Below are 19,330 nucleotides of genomic sequence, written 5' to 3' on the forward strand. Positions count from 1 at the left end.
TGTGAATCGCTGTATGCAGCGTGTAAAACGCTGTATTGTATGTTGCCCTCTTCAGAGTTACATCTTTTCATTCACCTACAGTCGTATCCTCAAAACCAACCCCATTTGGACAACTGTGTCTTTCAGGAAGTGTTCACCCATCAATACATAATTATGCGGCGCGGGTTGGCTAGTGTGCTATAAAACTTAACATTCTGTTAACCCTCTTAATGGCTGCATAATACTGTCTGGCAGTTGATAGTGACAAGTCCACTATGACTCCTAAATCCTTCTCATAAGGCTTACTTTCAGACATCCCATTATGTATACAAACCTAATATTTTTATTACCTATATTTAATACTCGATGTCTACTTATATTAAGTTTCATCTGCAAAACATTTGCCCAAGCGTATATGCCGTCCATGTTCCTCTGTAATGATTCAACAGATTCTAGATGATCTGCCAATCCACTTAGTTTGGCATCATCTGCAAACTCAACCAGCTTGTCATTTATATTCTTATCCAAATCATTTACAGTATATATTTTTCCCTTTTCCCCCAAAGGGGACTGTTTAATATCATACCCTTGGTTTATTGTATTACAACTTACTATCAAACATTATCTGCTTATCCATGGCTACTGTTTAACATCAATCCCTGGGTTTACTCTTTCAGGATTGTTTAAGATTATATTTTATGTTTATAGTATTTGGACTGTATTGTCAATAGATATTTCTGTTTTAATCCTTATACACCTCGGCTGGGGGGTTTGTTTTGTTTTGGATGTGCTCTGTCTCTATGTATGTCAAAAGACTGGGACTTTGTGAAGTGTGGTCTAGCCTCACGTGGGGAGGCAAAATGGTGGGGGGGGGGGCAGGAGGGCTGGGGTGGGAAAAAGAGAGCAACTATTTCTAATCAATCCTTTTAATCCTTAAAATTATACGTGCCAACAATAGAATTCATGGCAATAACACATTGAAAAATTGGAAATTAAGGTCAAAGCTATGTTATGTAATAATGTACTATCTTAAATTAAGACAACAAAATGACAATAAAAGTTCAGAAGCAATGTCTCCATGACCAAACAGTTAATGCTGTGAGTTGTAATGTTAAAGTTCTCAATCCAAGAATTAAAGTGAAAGAAATTATTTTCTCACCTAACAGGTCTAAATGGTAAAATAGTACTTTTACAGGAGACCCACTTATTAAGCAAAGATCAGTTTCTGTTGCACAGAGATTGTAATGGCCAAATGTTCCACTCCAGCTGTACAAAGAAAACTAGAGATGTGGGAATTCTTATACATAGAAGAATTTCATTTGTAGTATCAGATGTAGTATATGATTCTGAAGGGCATTAATGCGATCATCATGGGTAATTTATTTACTGTAAAGTGATTCTGATAAATATCTACATACTTAGGGCGGCACGGTGGTGCAGTGGGTAGCGCTGCTGCCTCACAGTTGGGAGACCTGAGGACTTGGGTTCGCTTCCCGGGTCCTCCCTGTGTGGAGTTTGCATGTTCTCCCCGTGTCTGCGTGGGTTTCCTCTGGGTGCTCCAGTTTCTTACCACAGTCCAAAGACATACGGTTAGGTGGATTGGCGATTCTAAATTGGCCCTAGTGTGTGCTTGCTGTGTGGGTGTGTTTGTGTGTGTCCTGCGATGGGTTGGCACCCTGCCCGGGATTGGTTCCTGCCTTGTGCCCTGTGTTGGCTGGGATTGGCTCCAGCAGACCCCCGTGACCCTGTGTTCGGATTCAGCGGGTTGGAAAATGGATGGATGGATCTACACACTTAATGTGGATGATAGAGACTTCGTCCAAAACGTATTTGCATCCATTCCTAATGTGAACACTCATAAAATCATAATGGCTGGTGACTTGTTTAATTGTAATTATGTTGTAAATCCAGACCTGGATAGGTCTCCTGCCACAGGGGCAATGACGTCTAACACTACAAAAACAATTACACAGTTTGTATTTGATCACAACTTATCAGACCCCTGGAGATTTTTAAACCCAAACTCAAGAGCATATTCCTTCTTTTCACCAGTACATCACTGTTATTCAAGAATTGATTATTTTTTTATAGATAACAATTTCTTGCCCATGATTAAATCTTGCAAGTACAACACTATTTTCATCTCCGACCATATCCCTTTGATCATGGAGCTCAAATCATTATGACCCACATACTCATCTCACAGCTGGCGACTTTTAATAGCAGATGAGAACTGTACAGAGTTTACATCCAAGCAAATCGAGGTCTCTGCAGGAATACTCTGGGAAACTCTGAAGGCTTCCTTAAGAGGACAGATTATTTCATATCTTTCCCACAAAAATAAATTGGAAACCAAGAAGGCATCAGAGCTCAGCAGTGAAATTACCAGAATAGATCAAGAACATCCCAGGTGTCCAAATGAGGCACTTTATATGAAAAGACAGGCTTTGCATTCAGAACTCGACCTCTTGACAACTAAAGAAACAGAACAACTCATTTTTAAATCACAACATCATTACTATGAATATGGAGATAAGGCTAATAAGATCTTATCTTAACAAATCCACAAAAAAAAAAATTTGCAATGCAACACCAGTAATTACCAACACAGACAGAGACAAAATCATTGACCATAAATATTTAATGCACACATTTACAGACTACTACAAGTTCTTATATTCTACTCAGTGTAAAGAAGACAAGACACAACCTAATGAGTTTTTGGATGCATTACAGATACCACAACTAGATATTCTCAGTGCAGAGGAATTGGATACATCTCTGGCACTCTCAGAATTACTAGATGCTATAAGCTCACTTCAGAGTGGGAAAGCAGCAGGCCATAATGGCTACCCTGCCGAATTTTATAAAAACAATGCAATTAAGTTAATTCTCCTTTTATTAGCAACATTTTACAGAAGCTAGAAACAATAAAATTCTACGTCAAAGTTTTTACCAAGCATTAATTACCATCTTTCCTAAGAAAAATAAGGACTTATTACAATGTGCATCATATAGACCAATCTCACTTCTAATTAATTATGTTAAGATACTCTCTGAAGTTCTAGCTAGAAGGATTGAGAAAGTGTTTCTTTCGGTAATATCACAAGACTAAACTGGATAAATTAAAGGCAGACATTTAGCCTCCAATCTTCAATACCTGTTTAATGTAATATATTCAACCACAAAATCTAACAACCTGGAGATATTATTATCATTGGATGCAGAAAAAGCATTTGATATGGTTGAACGGAACTACCTTTTCAGTACATTGGAGAAATCTGGGTTTGGTCCAAACATATGTGCATGGATCAAACTAATGTATACCAGTCCAGAAGCTTCAGTTTGTATTAACAACATTATTGCCCCCTCTCACCACTGCTATTTGCAATCACCATTGAACCACTGGCAGTTCACTTGGAAATGCTTATGACATAAATGAGATTATCAGAGAAGGAGTTGAACAGAAAATATCATTATATGCAGATAATATGGTACTATATATATCAGATCCACAAAATACTGTGCCTGCAGTCCTAACAGCACTAGCAGAATTTCAAACAATTTCTGGACTGAAAATTAATCTGAATAAAAGTGTGCTCTTTCCAGTGAACTCTCTGCCACACAATATTAGATTTGACACCTTCCCTTTTATCATCGCAGATCAGTTTAATTACCTAGGGGTAAACATCACAAGTAAACATAAAGCCCTTCATCAACAGAATTTTGCTGTCTGCATGGAAAAACGTAAGCAAGACTTGCATAGATGGTCTACCCTTCATCTCACTTTAGCTGGAAGAATTAATATTGTCAAGATGAATAATCTTCCTAAGCTTCTTTTTCAATTTCAAAGCATTCCAATATACACTAACAAATAATTTTTAAGAAGTTAGATTCAATCATAAACCTAATTTATTTGGAATTCAAAACATCCGCAAATCCAAAGTGTGACCCTGGAAGGACCTAAGGCAGAGGGTGGCATGGCTCTACCTAACTTTCAATTTTATTACTGGGCGGCAAATATACAAGTTATAAAAACCTGGACATTGACACAAATCGATGAACACACACAGGCTTGGTCCGCAATAGAAATAAAATCCTACAGTACTTCTTTATATTCCTTTATATTCCTTGCTTGAGTTATCGCCAATATACTAACAAACCTATTGTGCTTCATTCACTCAGAATATGGAACCAATGTAGGAAGTACTTCAAGAGAGAGAAGCTTTTATCTGTAGCACCTCTGCATAATAACCACATTTTAATGTTCGGAAAACATACAGGATTAAATCACTTAGAGATTTGTACATAGATAACGTCTTTGCATTCTATGAACAATTACACTCCAATTCTTTCACTACCTTAAAATTAGAAACTGTGCTAAATAAAACCTGCCAAATTTTCCTCACTTCCCACCTAGTTCTATTCCAGAAGAAATATTAAGCAGTCTTGATGACTCAGACAGCATTTCCGTAATATATAAAAACATTTTAAAGTCCCTCCCTTTCAAAGATCCCACAATACAGTGTGAAAATGATTTCTTACTCAACATTTCAGAAAAAGAGTGGAAGGCAGACATGAACAGAATTGACTCTAGCTCCATATGTGCAAAGCATATCAATTATTCAACTTAAAATGTTTTATCGAGCATATCTGTCTTGTTTAAAATTGTCCAAAATGTTTCCAGGGCAAGATCTAAACTGCGAATGTTGCAATCGAGCTCCAGCCTCATTGGGCCATATGTTTTGGGCATGCACCAAATTAACATCATACTGGACCAAAATCTTTAAATGCCTTTCAGACAGCCTTGGTGTCACAATCTATCATAATCCATTAACAGCTGTGTTTGGTGTACTCCCAGATGGGCTTATAGTGGAGAAGGACAAACAAACTGTAATTGCCTTTACTTCACTATTGGCAAATAGACTTATCTTGCTCAACTGGAAGAATCTTAACTTACCTCTTTTAAGTCAGTGGGTAACTGATGTTATATTCTATTTGAAATTGGAAAAAATCAAATTTTCACTTAGAGGATCTGTGCAAATTTTTTTTGAACCTGGCAGGATCTAATCAATAACATTTTAGAATATGCATTTAAATTGGGGAAAAGGTGTTTCTCCCCCTTTTTTTTTTAACTCTTAAAGTTTTACTCTGTCTTTTGGCTCCCACTCTCTTTCTCATGGGTGGGGGTTGATTTTAACTTAGTTTTGTCATGTTTGACTTGCTTGTATGGAATGTTACTTGCTTTTAATGAATTCAAAAAATGTTAAAAAACAGATAAAAAAGACTTAAAAGTAAGGAAAACTCACAAAATACACAAACATCATACACTATTGTGAGATTAGCAACTCTGCTCAAAATAAACATTCTTTAGAGCTATGGGTCAAAATAATGTAAGCTATTTCTTTAATTTTTAAGTTTATTTAACATATTAAAAAACACTTTTAGTAAAACAAATGAAACAAAAATAAATCTATTTTTTCTGGCAAAATCAACAAGATATGCACTACTAACTAAAGGTCAATAAATATGACTTTGCTTTCTACTTTTCTCAGTAGTGACAGCTTTCGTAATCCAGTAATCACAATGTTTTATTCTTGTTTCCTTCATGAAAGATGGAAATCAGGAAGATGGGTTTTTGTTCATTATAAGTGTATATAGTATACAGTATTGATCTTGAATATTGTTTGAAATACAGTAATCCCTCCTCCATCGCGGGGGTTGCGTTCCAGAGCCACCCGCGAAATAGGAAAATCCGCGAAGTAGAAACCATATGTTTATATGGTTATTTTTAGAATGTCATGCTTGGGTCACAGATTTGCGCAGAAACACAGGAGGTTGTAGAGAGACAGGAACGTTATTCAAACACTGCAAACAAACATTTGTCTCTTTTTCAAAAGTTTAAACTGTGCTCCATGACAAGACAGAGATGACAGTTCTGTCTCACAATTAAAAGAATGCAAACATATCTTCCTTTTCAAAGGAGTGCAAAGCAAGCAGTCAAAAAAAAAATCAATAGGGCTTTTTGGCTTTTAAGTATGCGAAGCACCGCCGGTACAAAGCTGTTGAAGGCGGCAGCTCACACCCCCTCTGTCAGGAGCAGGAAGAGATAGAGAGAGAGATAGAGAGAGATAGAGAGAGACAGATAAAAAAAATCAATACGTGCCCTTTGAGCTTTTAAGTATGCGAAGCTCCGTGCAGCATGTCCTTCAGGAAGCAGCTGCACACAGCCCCCCTGCTCACACCCCCCTACGTCAGCGCAAGAGAGAGAGAGAGAGAGAGAGGGAGAGAGAAAGTAAGCTGGATAGCTTCTCAGCCATCTGCCAATAGCGTCCCTTGTATGAAATCAACTGGGCAAACCAACTGAGGAAGCATTTACCAGAAATTAAAAGACCTATTGTCCGCAGAAACCCGCGAAGCAGCGAAAAATCCGCGATATATATTTAAATATGCTTACATATAAAATCCGCGATGGAGTGAAGCCGCGAAAGGCGAAGCGCGATATAGCGAGGGATCACTGTACCGTATTTTTCGCTCCATAAGATGCACTTTTTTTCCCCCAAATGAAGGGCGGAAATGTCTGTGCATCTTAAGGAGCGAATATTGTGTCACAGACCGTGATGTGTATTACCTGGCAAAAGTCGACATCCAGGGGTAGAGGGTGACAATCAGCTGTTAACGGAGATAAAACTCACCGTTACGTTACAGGCATTCCCACTCTGCTTCGAGGAATGTTAGACTTATTGACTCGGCATCTAATCCTTGTGTGTGAGTAAGTTACGAAATGTAAACAAATGTAAACAAAGGCAAGATGGCATCGACATCTCACGAGGGAGCGAAGCGAGTGCCAAAAACAAAATACTCAGCAGACGATGTTTTGCACATTATCGCTGAGTCGGACTCTGATTTTTTCAGAATCTGATTTTGTTGACAGTGATCAGGAGAACGAGCAAGAGAGTGAGGAACTGGCATCAGTTGATCGGACACCAGCCGATTTCGCCCCAGCTAAGCACATTCGCGCAGCCGATGCACCTACGGCAAGGTTCATGTGGGAGGAATATTTTCAGCTACTGTCAGACGAGAGAAACAGGTATGCAAAGCAATTTTTTGAATCGCGGGCTGTGCTTGCACCACATTCTCATTTTTCAAAGTGGAAACCCACAACAAAAGACGAGATGAAGGGCTTTGTGGCATTACAAATAGAGATGGGACTAGACTGGCGATATAACTTCAGGTAGCATTGGTCCAAACGTGCTTTGTCCCCTGGTGGCTTTGGACAGGTTATGCCGCGTGATAGGTACCTGCTCCTGCAAAGTGATTGTGAGCAACTGAGCTTCATAAATTCTGACACTGGCTATGAGGAGTTCTTGGGGTTTCCAGAAAACTAGAAGAGTGCTTGAACCTTAAAATCCTATCCTCATTTGTTAATGACAGTGATGATGGTTCTTAATACCACTGTTGATGTTACATGGTTGAAATATTATTCTGCTATATTTTATTAAATATATTAGTACACCATTTGGTTCAAAATATTTTTTTCTTGTTTTCCTCCTATAAATCTAGGTGTGTCTTAAGCAGCGAAAAATACGGTACTTTTTTTTAATAATCTAATTCTGATCTTATAGTTCTTAAAAAAAATATGTTGCATTTTACTGTCACAAACATGTTCCGGCAACAAATAGTTATTTCAGAGTTTATTATGTCATTTGTGACAGAAAACAACTTTTTCCAGTATAGGATTACAGGGTACATGGAACTTACTTATCTCAGCATCATTATGTGTAAGGCAGGAAACAAACCTGGACCATCATTCAATCACAGGCCACACTTATAAATCTTTTAACTACAATTTTGAATCACCAAATACTCTAATGTAGATGAATTTGGGATTTGCCCAGAAACCTGACAAGGACAGAACCCATGCAGACATTATTGAAAGTTATTGAAATACTGCTAATTTAACACCTACTGATGGGTTAAATCACAGACAGTAAACCCTTCTTCTATGTTACATAAACTAATATTAGTTTTAATAAAAAGACAATCGTCATTATGTGTATTGGTGTATTTTCTGTACTACATCATCTGTTGGAAATAAAAATGCAATGACTTTCATTACATGCATTACAAAATACTTTCCAATAGATGGGTGCACAGCAAATGTTAACAATGAAAACCTTCAACAAAGAGTAACTGCCGGATGGTCACAAATTAGCTTATCCATCTTAGTTAAAGGGCGAGTGTCTGTGTGTGTGTCTGTGTAGATCTGTCTTATTGGCCTATTCTGTTATCTGACATTATATGCCAGCAGCAGCAGCTTGGTAGAGAACAAGGTTTATAGCTCTAATGCTAATGACTGATCATGGTGAACAATGAATAAATGAAAATAATGATAAATCAATGCACACGTTGGGGAAAAAAAGTCCAGACACGACTAGGCTAGAGTTACTAATTGAGGCAATTTTCCCAGCAAAATTAAGAGTGGCCAGTTCAGCAAGTGACGCTGGGAGAAAGTGATGAAAATTGGTGGTTCTATCCAAAGGAGAAAAGGCCTCCATGTGGGAAAGGGATCAGGTGTGTATTATTATACCAGACCAAATGGACGACCCATGTATTAAATAAAAAACATGAGGTCTATATTGATTACTTAGATTTCGATCCCATCTTAGACAGCACAGCTGGCTGCTCTTAAAAGGCTGAGTACAGTGGGTATCCATCAGTACACCTTAATGTAAATAACTAGCACAAGATTTAATCAATGTACTGTACATACTGTATCAGGGAATGGTCATTACTTTGATATGGGCCAGACAGTACTGGCTGGTAATTTTTCATTTCAATGTAATATTGACTTCTGAACCTCAGACAACCTGGACGAATGATCAAACCAACCACACTTAAGGATATCCATGACATTTCAAGGACGATGACACATATTTTTGTCTTCAAAAAATAAAAATAGTCTAACACAGCAAATAAAAGAAATATATATAAACTAGTACATGTCCTGAATAACCCATTTAAATTTTAGAGTTTAAAATGGAAAGTACAGTATCTACTTTTGGAGTAAAAATATGAAAAAGCAAACTCAAATGCTTGAATAACGATCCATTCATTCTGCCAATTGCCAAACCCAACCAAACCAAGTTCAGGTTTTAAAACTTAATGTTTGACTCAGAATATGTTATCAGTTTTGTCCAACCATGTTCATATAGGGTCAATGTTGCCATTGGTTTTCAAACCAACTAAGGTTTAATAGAGCAAAATGCTCCCATTAATTGAAATCATATTTCAAGTATGACTCCTGCTTTTTGAGCTTAAGCCTGTGTATTCAAATATAACTTATAGAAAGATAATTCAGGAAAATGGGAAATATTTTACTATATCACATTCCAATAAAAAAATGTTATTTCAACATACTATGGATACTTTTTATTAAGTACAATGAGAATAAACAGCATGGACTAGCTTCTTGTTAAAGTGTGCTGGAATAAACAACTCTAGTCACAATTTTCTTTCAAGGGTTTGACATCATTGAGTTGGGGACTATTAAGATATTAGTCTGCCTGTAATCAAAAGTGCCAGTCTTGGAAATTTAATACAAGAAGTGCAAGTGTAATAAGGAAATATGTTTTGTATTGTCAATTTTGCCAAAAGCCACACATTGAAAAAGGCAGATTTTTAGTGTAGTTTGCAAAAAGCGTACAATAAGTTATATCTAAAAGCATAGGTAGTCGGCAAATTCTCTGTGCTAATGGTCTTCAGGCCCTACACTCACATTCAGAGTAAAAGTTAAATGAACACTTCTAGCCAACTGTATATAAGCTTTTCTTTGCACTGTAAATCACTGTCCCCATTTTATAATTGTATACCATTTTATTATAATGTCTCAATTAGTCACACACATATTACATAGTGGACTTCCTGGAGTGTACATTCCTTAAAACAACAATAAAATGCAAACATTAGATGTGTAAATTTCTGAAACATTAGCAGTAGGTGTTTCACAAACCTGCTCACTGTCATTGGATCAGGCATTTGATTTGAACCTGTGCTGTTGAGGCAAGGGCTAACTTTTTGCCTAAAACGTTAAATATCTGTAACTGAATCAATATTAAAGGTTTTACATTAGTTAAAAGATGTTTCATACCGTTTTAATCCCTCACAATGCTTGAATCAAAAATACAATTCCAGGAAGGACTGCCCTACATTTTATAGGCTTAAAATAATTCACCAGTTTTAATGTGAGTGTTTTCCAAGAACACTACTTTTGTCCAACAGTCCAGAGCCACAATAACAGGTTATCTTCAGATTGTTTTGGTTTAGATGCATGTGTGGTCTTCCTTTGTAGAATGGAAGTGGTGTGCTTTTCCGAGTTGTTCTCTGATTAAATTGCATAGCTCTTGACCAAGGCAAGTAAAGCTGAAAATGGATATTTAAATGTAACTAAAAAAAAAAAAAACGGACAGTATAACTAGAAATTAGTATACAGTAGAATTTGCATTAGATAGATAGATACTTTATTAATCCCAAGGGGAAATTCACAATTATTTAGAAATTAGATCAGATATTTAGGAATAACATAACTACAGTATATGTCAATATCTAATAAAATTTATTGTAATACAGTACATCATTTTAAATACTTATACCATTATACACAAACCATTAACCTACTTGCTTCACTGTTTGAGATGTAACCAGCATAATAAAGATATACTAAAAGCAAAGCATCTTGGTACTGTTGTTTATGTGTAATAACTTGGGTCAAAGTGAGTAGTCAAAGTACACCGGCTGTCAGTAAGTAAATATTGTCCATTACAAATAAGGATAACAGAGAATTTAACAGTAAAGTGAACCTTTATAATTTCAAAACACATATAATTAGAAGACCTCAATTTTCATTTATAAAGTGACTAAAATAAAACTGTAAAGTTCAGCACTGTGGAACAGTAGTATTTAATAGGTTAAACTGACCTAAGCACCATCTGAATTTACACTGTTGAAGAGTCTAAAGATGAGCAAGTGACTAATCAAGTCTGCATATGAATTTAGTCAAAGTCATGCATTGAGATCCTCAAGCCCCATTAAAATGGATCAGAAGCATATGTTTACATTCTGTCTTCAAGGTCATACCATAGAGGTTCTGTGGGGTTTAAGTCTGTGCTTTGGCTGGGCCAGTAAAGGATGGTGAGAGATGTGTTCTAAAGCCATTTGAACATTGTCTTGGCAGTATGGTTTGGGTCATTTTCACATCAAAAGGCAAACTGCTGCCCCAGACGGAGCATGTGTGCAGTATGGAACAGGTTTTCTTTAAGGCTCTAACTGTATTTGGCTACAATTATCCTTCCCTCAGTTCTGACCAGTCTCCCTGTCTTTCTCACTATGTAGCATCCCATGCTTCTCATCCCATGGCGATAAGCAAACCATGATGCTGCCACCACCATGTTTTACCGTAAGGATGACACTAGGCTGGTGATGATCAGTGCTTGGTCTTCACCAGGCATAGTGCTTAGAGTTCTGCCCAAGGAGTTTAATTTTTTTATCTCTTAAGACCAGAGAATCTTTTCCCTCATGCTGTCAAACTACAAGCACTTTGTCATATGCCTTTTACTCAAGAGTGACTTCCATCTGGCCATTCTACCATGAATGCCTGATCAATGGACTGCTTCACCAATCTTAGAGGGGACGTCTGATCTTTGATAGAGTGACCTCTGGATTGTTGGTTACCTTCTTAACCAAGGCCATTCTTGCATGTTTACTCAGTTTGTCCTGGTGGTCCCAGACTTCTTCCATTTCACAATTGTTTAGGAAAATGTGTTCATGGGGTTTCTCAAAGCTTTAGAAATGGTTTTATATGTTTGGCCTAACCTATGCCTCATCACAATTTTATCCCAGAGGTCTCCATGGAGTTACTTGGACTTATTGGCTTGTTTTTTGTCATGACATGCAGTATGAATTGTGGGGCCTTATATACACAGGTGTGTGCCTTTCTAAATTTTGCCCAAACAATTTAACTTGACACAGGTGGACTCTGATCAACTTCTAGATACATCTCAAGGATTAAGCAAATAGAATTTACCTGACCAGAATTTAGAAAGCCACAGAAAAAATGTCTGAATACTTATATATTACCTGTATATGAGATTTCAGTTTTTTATTTTTAATAAATATCCAAACCTTTCTGAAAACATGTTTTCACTTTGTCATTATGGGTTATTGATTGTAGATTGATGAGCAAAAATCGTACATTTATCTCTTTAAAATTAATGTACAGCACACCAAAGTATGCTGAAAGTGAAGGGTCTTAATACTTTCTGAATCCACTGGAAATGATCACAGCAAGATAAAACATCTCTAAAAAATAAAAGCAGAATTTCACTCTTGATCATTAAACAGCTATTACTGTGCTGAATAGTGTAAGACCAATCCTAAAATAGTATATTCCAAGTGTGAATGAATATGTGTATTTCTAGGCTGCCACCCAGCATTCCTGCAATGTTCTGGTGCCCTGACCTGAAAATAATTTAGTCTTCATGCTTATCAATTTAAATACCTCTTTGAACAAAAAATGCTAATAGTAAAAAGTTATGCGAGTGACAACAACCTTCAAATTAACTCCCATGTTGACTTCTTTTCAAAGAATGTTATTTTGATAGATTTACTTTATTTCTGAACCACGATATAATCATATAAATAAAATTTTACCTACTCAGTACCACCTTCGAAAACTATGATGCAATATTACACATTTTAGCATATTGCACATATCTCAATGCATTTAAATGATAAAATTGTAACATATAACAACACAAAAGAGTTTTATCTAATTGTACATTAGCCAACATGAAGCACCATGTTTAAGTCAACATTAGAGCATAACATACCATTTAAATATTTCAGTTACTATTTCTGCTGCTTTCTTCTTCAGAGCAATACACCTATAATGAAGTTTACTCCTAAGCTGATTAAAAACAAAAGACTGCAAGTTAGGTTACATTTGTACAAATGGAGTATAATCTACATTTACATCACTCTAAGGTCAACATCAGAAAATACCACCAACCATTCAATCTCATCCTTCTGTTTCCCTCTTTTGTAAAACTGATGCACGTGCATCCATCAGACGGCAGCTATCTGAATACCCCAAAAGAGAAAGAGATCAAAGAACTCTTCTAGTCTATTCATATGCAACCTCTGCCAAATCGCATTGCAGTCTTTCATTGTTGTGAAGAATTGGCCACTGCTGTTTTATTGTACACAAGCTACCACTAATGAAAGGGGTACTAAAAAGATTAGCTCTGCCAACCAGGACTAGCTCTAGATGCATGAAGAAGACAAAAAGACAAAAGAAACATTTGCAAAAACGTGACAAGTGACAATTCATAAGGTGTTCTTTTTCACATGAGAATATCCAAAACCTGAGCTTTTTACAAGGTGTTAAAAGTGAAACCATCAATACTTTAAACCAAATGTACCTGAATCTAGTAGCCATGTTAGCAATAAACATAAAACAAAACAATAGATTTAAGGTGCAAAAATTACTTCTTTCAGTTCCCGACAACAAAATTTTATTTTGGGATAGAAAGCTGATAGAAATTAGTGTAATGAATACAGAAATAAAATGGAAGTGTTTTTGAGGAAAGGATAAACAACAATCTACCTTCCTGTTTGATGTCAGCCAATACAGAGCACATCGGTTCACATCAACTAGTATTCCAGGAAATTTAGAACAGTTCCCCTTTGACACTTTAAATGACACATTTATTTAAATAGCGTTTACTTTCCCCACACCTGATGCCTTATACATTATTACATTGTAAGCAAAAAGTAAGCATAGACATTGTTCTTCCTTATATGTCTTTTTATGTATTGATGATAAATACTGAATTCTACACAGTAATATTCTGATTTGATTTCAGCTGAATTAGAGAAATTGTTGAAAGTATATTTATATATAAAATAACATGAAATGATGACCTACGAAATTCAGTGTGCTCTATCATTGTACCATCTAAGATATTTTGATCAATAAAAACACAAAAAGTTTTTACATCATCTCAAAAAACACTTTATCTTTACCATTTTGTTTATTTTCTAGTACAGTGTAACACATTTCTATTACAGGACTTCAATACTTCCTAAATAGTGTAAATTATGGTATAGCTAGCCTCTTGCTATTACATACTGCCAATCTATACATTTTCAGAGATCATAAGTTGGTAAATACAATAAAGACTGAAACCAATACTCAGTCCTCTTTTCTTACAATATAATAACTTGTAAGACAAGTGTTTTTCTCTGTTTAGGGAATGCTGTCTTTTAAGAAGATTAATTTGTAGATGGATATTAATGGTATCCCAAAAATTGATGTGTTAGATTAAATGACCATGTGAACCCTGAAATGGAATAATACCCCAGGAGAAGTTGGTTCCTGCATTGCACCTGATGCCTGATACTCATGGGATAACTGCCAGCTCCCTTCAAGCCTGATTGGTCAGTAAAGAGATGCCTGGATTATTTCATTTAACAAGTTATTATATATATATATATATATATATATATATATATATATATAAATATAAATCATTAAAAAATTAGTAATAGTCCAGCAAGGAGGGTAGTCTGAACTGAAAAATTTGATTTCACTAATATCTTAAAACAGAAATTACTCTCCATAACAATCGTTCAATAGAATTTTAATTTAGCTTAATGAGCTAATCCATTTAAGTGGAATGAAACAAGTGATAAAGAGATACATGGTTGGCTGAATTAAGCCTCTATAGGAAAAGCACAGAAAACTCTTTATGAAATACACAATGGTCATGCCTACAGAGTACTACTATTTAAGAAAGCAGCAATACGTATACATGGAGTAGTTAAATTAACAGAGAAAATGTGCAATGAGATTGAAGGTTTCTACTACTTGAGTATTTGATAGGAAGATCAAGATGAACAGACCTCTATGCAGATAATACAATCAAAATAATTTGTCAGTTCTTTAATTAAATTAGTAAAACATTCTGTCAAAAGATACCTCAGCAGGATAAGACCTGGGAGGCTATGAAATTGCCTCTAACAGGATTATCACTAAAATGGAACACCACATTTTGTAGCCAACAACAGCTGCAAAAAAGACAGAGTTGCCAAGGTTCACTGTTAAATCATGAAGAGATCATTGTTTTTTATGACTTACATTAGATATTGCCCTGTCAGTTTAAATACTGATGTAACCAGCACTGTGTCACTTTGTTATCATTTACCTCATGACTAGAAAGCAAACTTTGGAATGTACCCAATTTACCCTTTACACTGGGTAAATAAAAGATTTTAGCATTTTGATTGCACAGGTTGTCTCATTTAATAGTTCTGTATAAAGTTTTTTGCAGAGACTGTGTTTAGTATAATTCGTATATATGCTGTATATGTTCTGCTACTGCAAAGACAAACTGAATTGTAAATTAAAGCTGGCTTCTGTCCAAATAATGCAAACTGAACAGAGCCAAAGCATTAGACACTGATATAGTCTGTCATTGCCTAAAGGATCCCCTATCAACACATGACTCTCTTAAAACTGTAAGGTGTGCTTGTAACACTTCAAAAGATGATTAGGCCACTTCTGAAGTCTGCTCATTTTAAGAATATTTTTTTCCACTAAAAGGTAAAAGTAAACACTATGTGAATTTTTTATTTCTAAAACAACAGGTGTTTTTTTTCTTTTTTATTACATTTTTTCTTTTTGGGAGAAAAGTGTGTGCAGTCACATTGAAACTCTGCAGTCTGCAAAAACAAAGGTGTTTTTGCATAATTTCCAGACTGCTATCACCTGTGCTCACATCATACACCTGGCATAAAGTGCAATTTTTCTAAGGCAGAATACACTAAGGTCATGACACAGTCGAAGGCTAGGAATTACAATAAATCAATGAATATTTTAATGCACTCGTGTGGTTGTTTGAAAGAAACAGAATTAAGTGTTTTAAAAAAGTAGAAAATACTCTGCTCAGCATTGCAGCAAACTAATGCAGATAACTTACCAAGCCTGTACATGTTGATATTGCAGCTGAGGAAATGCTGTGGTTCCTAATTAATCCCTGATAAAAACAGTTTTCAAATCTGGGCTCCTGTAATGTGGTCACTCCATCTCTGCCCAATGTCTGGATTGTAAACCCATTTGCTATTACATTGGAAGGCTTTAAATCTAAAAGTAGTTCCTTTCCAAATGCTGACAGCTTGTAGTGCACAGTAAGATTGTGCCGATGTGGCAGTGACCTCCTTTTTCTGCTGCTTCCCAAAATGTCATGAGAAATGAAGGCTCCATTGGAATCAACTTCACTGGGTATAACAAACACCATATCTGAAATAAGAAAGCATTACAAGTTAGACAGAAAATGACCCATTTTAACATCTATACATTATATACTAATTTTAAGATGTTTAATTTCAACCTGTAATAGGCAATCAAATAATTAGGCTATCGAATATTAGGGAGCAAACACACATTATAGTGCATACAATGGCCACTTTCTGTACTGCTCCCTTATTATCACTAATCTTTAAAAGGACAGGGAAAATCATATTCTGTAGCCCACAGCAATCCACTAAAGGATGCAGCTGGATATGAAAATGGTTGTGTGTATATAATATATATTTACATATAAATATATACATTATCTGTGTGTGCAAGAACAGTACACAATTTAAGTGTGTACTGTATTTATTTTACAAGTACGGTATATGTGTGTATTTGTAGAACTACACATTACACCCACTTACACATAATTTAGACATTGTATATAATATCCATATACTCAAAGGCAATCTAAGGGTTGCGCAAGTCTCAAAGTCTGGCAGCTTTATGGTTAATTCAAATTTAAATAGACTGAACAAAACCTCTTCTTTGTCACTAAAATAATATTATTTATTTCCCATTCCCTCCTATTAGTTTTCTTTTCCTTTGAACAATGTAAAATATCTTCAAGTCACCTCATATTCCAACTTGGTTCCCTTCAGTGCAATGTCTGCCTGTTCTCCCCATGTCTGCCTGAGTATAAACTGGATTACAAAATAGCTCAGTACAAGTATTAAGATGGACTGGTTGCTGTGTTGTGCCTAAAGTAGCCCAGGCAGTCTCTTTCTATTTCCCAGAAATGGACTGAATGGATTGGAAGTGTTTGGCTGGATTGAATTGTACTATTACATCAGTGGCATTTTGCTTTAGGGGGAAACTGATGATTTCTAGCTGTATAAATTTGTCCTTTCATACTCCTGCCTTTTTGCTGATTGGTTTAATACTGAATGACAATTAGACATCAAAATCATTGAATCCATGGGCAGCGTGGTAGACCAATACATAGCACTGCTACCTCATGAACCCAGCATCCTGAGTTTAAATGTCATGCTCTTCCATTGTTCATACTGTTTTTACACCTTCTCCTTGTGAGTGTGTCCACTTTCCCTGTGTGCTACAGTTTTCTACCACATCTGCAAAGTTGTAGGTGTTACATTGATGCTGTGAGGGGATGTGTGGGAGTGGGCCCAGGTGTCCAGGGCTATTTCCTGCTTTGCACCCAGTTCTACAGACACAGACTCTGACCCATGCTACGCTGTACTGAATTAAATTGGTTTGAGAATGTTCATGACACTTGATCTAACATGTTCAATTGTATAAAAAGAAAATATTGGTGTACTTTTCAGATTAAATCTTCACTCACTATTAAATAAATAAAATAAACAATACACCAGGTATAGTGTCTGTTATCTTTGCCAGTTGGTTTTACAGCATAAGTACATACGGTATGCTAATTGACTCGCCGGCAGTCTTCATAGCATTAAGTTATGAAGAGGAGAATGGCTAATATAACCGATAATTAGGAGGCGAAAGTCTTCTATGTGAATAATCACGATGTATATACTAACCATCATTCACCTCGCTTCTTGGACTTCCAAAAGCAGTTGAAAAGTCTGAATAGCAGCAACAGATGTGGAAAGTCTGAAAAAGATCAAGCAAGGGAGACCAATTGACAAAATAACTAAAAGTAAAAATAATGAATAAAGAATTCAAAACCCCTGCTAACTAAAACTATCATAATATTTTTGACAACCCATAAACCAAAGGAAACGTGTTGCAAAAACGAGAGTCACCTGCCTTGAACACATCCCCAAACCACAGGGCTGATAAAACCTTCACAGAATTGCGGCTTAGCAACGGAATGGCCAGTGTCCAAAGCAAAAGGAAAACACAATCCATTTTTTTTTCCTCACGCGTGCACCTCTTCTGTCAGCATAGTCTGCAAAAGTGCAATAAGTGACCTTCGTCTTCGTTGGTTGTGCATTTTCACTCGGCTCCGCTGTGGCTTACTGCTTGCACCCCCCACCCCGCTGGTGAGCGGCCACTAGTGTAAATCTTTCGCCAAGTAACCAGTGCACAGTCCGGCTGTGTCCTTTGCAGCCTCTGCTCGCTCCGCTCACTTACTGACAGGCAGCGGCTCGCGCTCCACCACGTACTTGCTGCACGAGCCTCCTAGTAGGGGTAAGGGGCGTGCGACCAATCAGAGGGCGCGGAGCTCTCGGGGTGAATTAAAACTGTCCTAAAAGCGACGCGCCTCGTGCTGATCCAAACTTTTTCTTCATCCTGGAATTCGATAGCCACACACGGCAAGGTATTGAATCAACAAGAGATACCCGGTGCCCAAATTAAATGAGTGGGCCAACCTAGTAGTATTTATTGTTGCTTTTAAAATGGTTGTCTTTATGCCTATAGGGTTTTAAACAACTTAGCCGTAGAAACTCACTGAAGCGACTAACAATGTTCGTCGTTTCTTCATTAGCGTTTCCAAATTATTCTCAAACACTCCATTTAAAAAGGAAAATTAAAATCATTCTGGGCATTAGTTTTAATGTTAAAGTGCCTTTGATATTAATGAAACGTTAATTTGCTTCTATTCTAAGTTAGATAGATAGATAGATAGATAGATACTTTATTAATCCCAATGTTAAATAGTTAAATAGAGAGGCATTTTTTTACACAGGGGCGTATATTGTATACAGTAAACAAACAAAGCAAAACACCCTGCATGTAAAAATACTTAAGTTTATATTATGCAGGTATCATTTATTGAGGGGGAACATGGTGGTGCAGCAGTTAGCACCACTGTCTCACCGAGTCAGCGCCTACGGTCTTTGCCCATGCGAAGTTTACAGGTACTTTGCAAAGTATTTCAGTAATTGTTCACACCTCCCAAAGTAAGGTTATTCTTACTTTCTGCCCAGTGCTGCCTGGTTATTTTAGCTAAACGCATTTCTCCATTAATAACCCAGAATTATTTCAAGTAGGTATTAATATTGTTGT

General features: G+C 36.4%; 1 protein-coding gene across 2 annotated transcripts in view; it reads right to left on the reverse strand.

The window, feature by feature from the left end:
* The window catches only part of adamts18 (ADAM metallopeptidase with thrombospondin type 1 motif, 18), a 144,893-nt gene extending 126,094 nt beyond the window's left edge, over window positions 1–18,799 (reverse strand). Inside the window, exons 1-3 of one of the 2 annotated variants that reach the window (XM_051932023.1) lie at window positions 18,128–18,799; window positions 17,899–17,971; window positions 16,017–16,336 (exon numbers count right to left, since the gene is read on the reverse strand). In XM_051932023.1, the coding sequence (XP_051787983.1) occupies window positions 16,017–16,336; window positions 17,899–17,971; window positions 18,128–18,229 (495 nt within the window). In that variant the 5' untranslated portion in view covers window positions 18,230–18,799. Of the gene's footprint in view, window positions 1–16,016; window positions 16,337–17,898; window positions 17,978–18,127 lie in introns of those variants that run through there. The other variant, XM_028809641.2, reaches the window with a different exon arrangement.
* Between the last annotated feature and the right edge of the window lie 531 nt (window positions 18,800–19,330).

Source organism: Erpetoichthys calabaricus, chromosome 9, assembly GCF_900747795.2.
Source record: "Erpetoichthys calabaricus chromosome 9, fErpCal1.3, whole genome shotgun sequence".
NCBI lineage: Eukaryota > Metazoa > Chordata > Cladistia > Polypteriformes > Polypteridae > Erpetoichthys > Erpetoichthys calabaricus.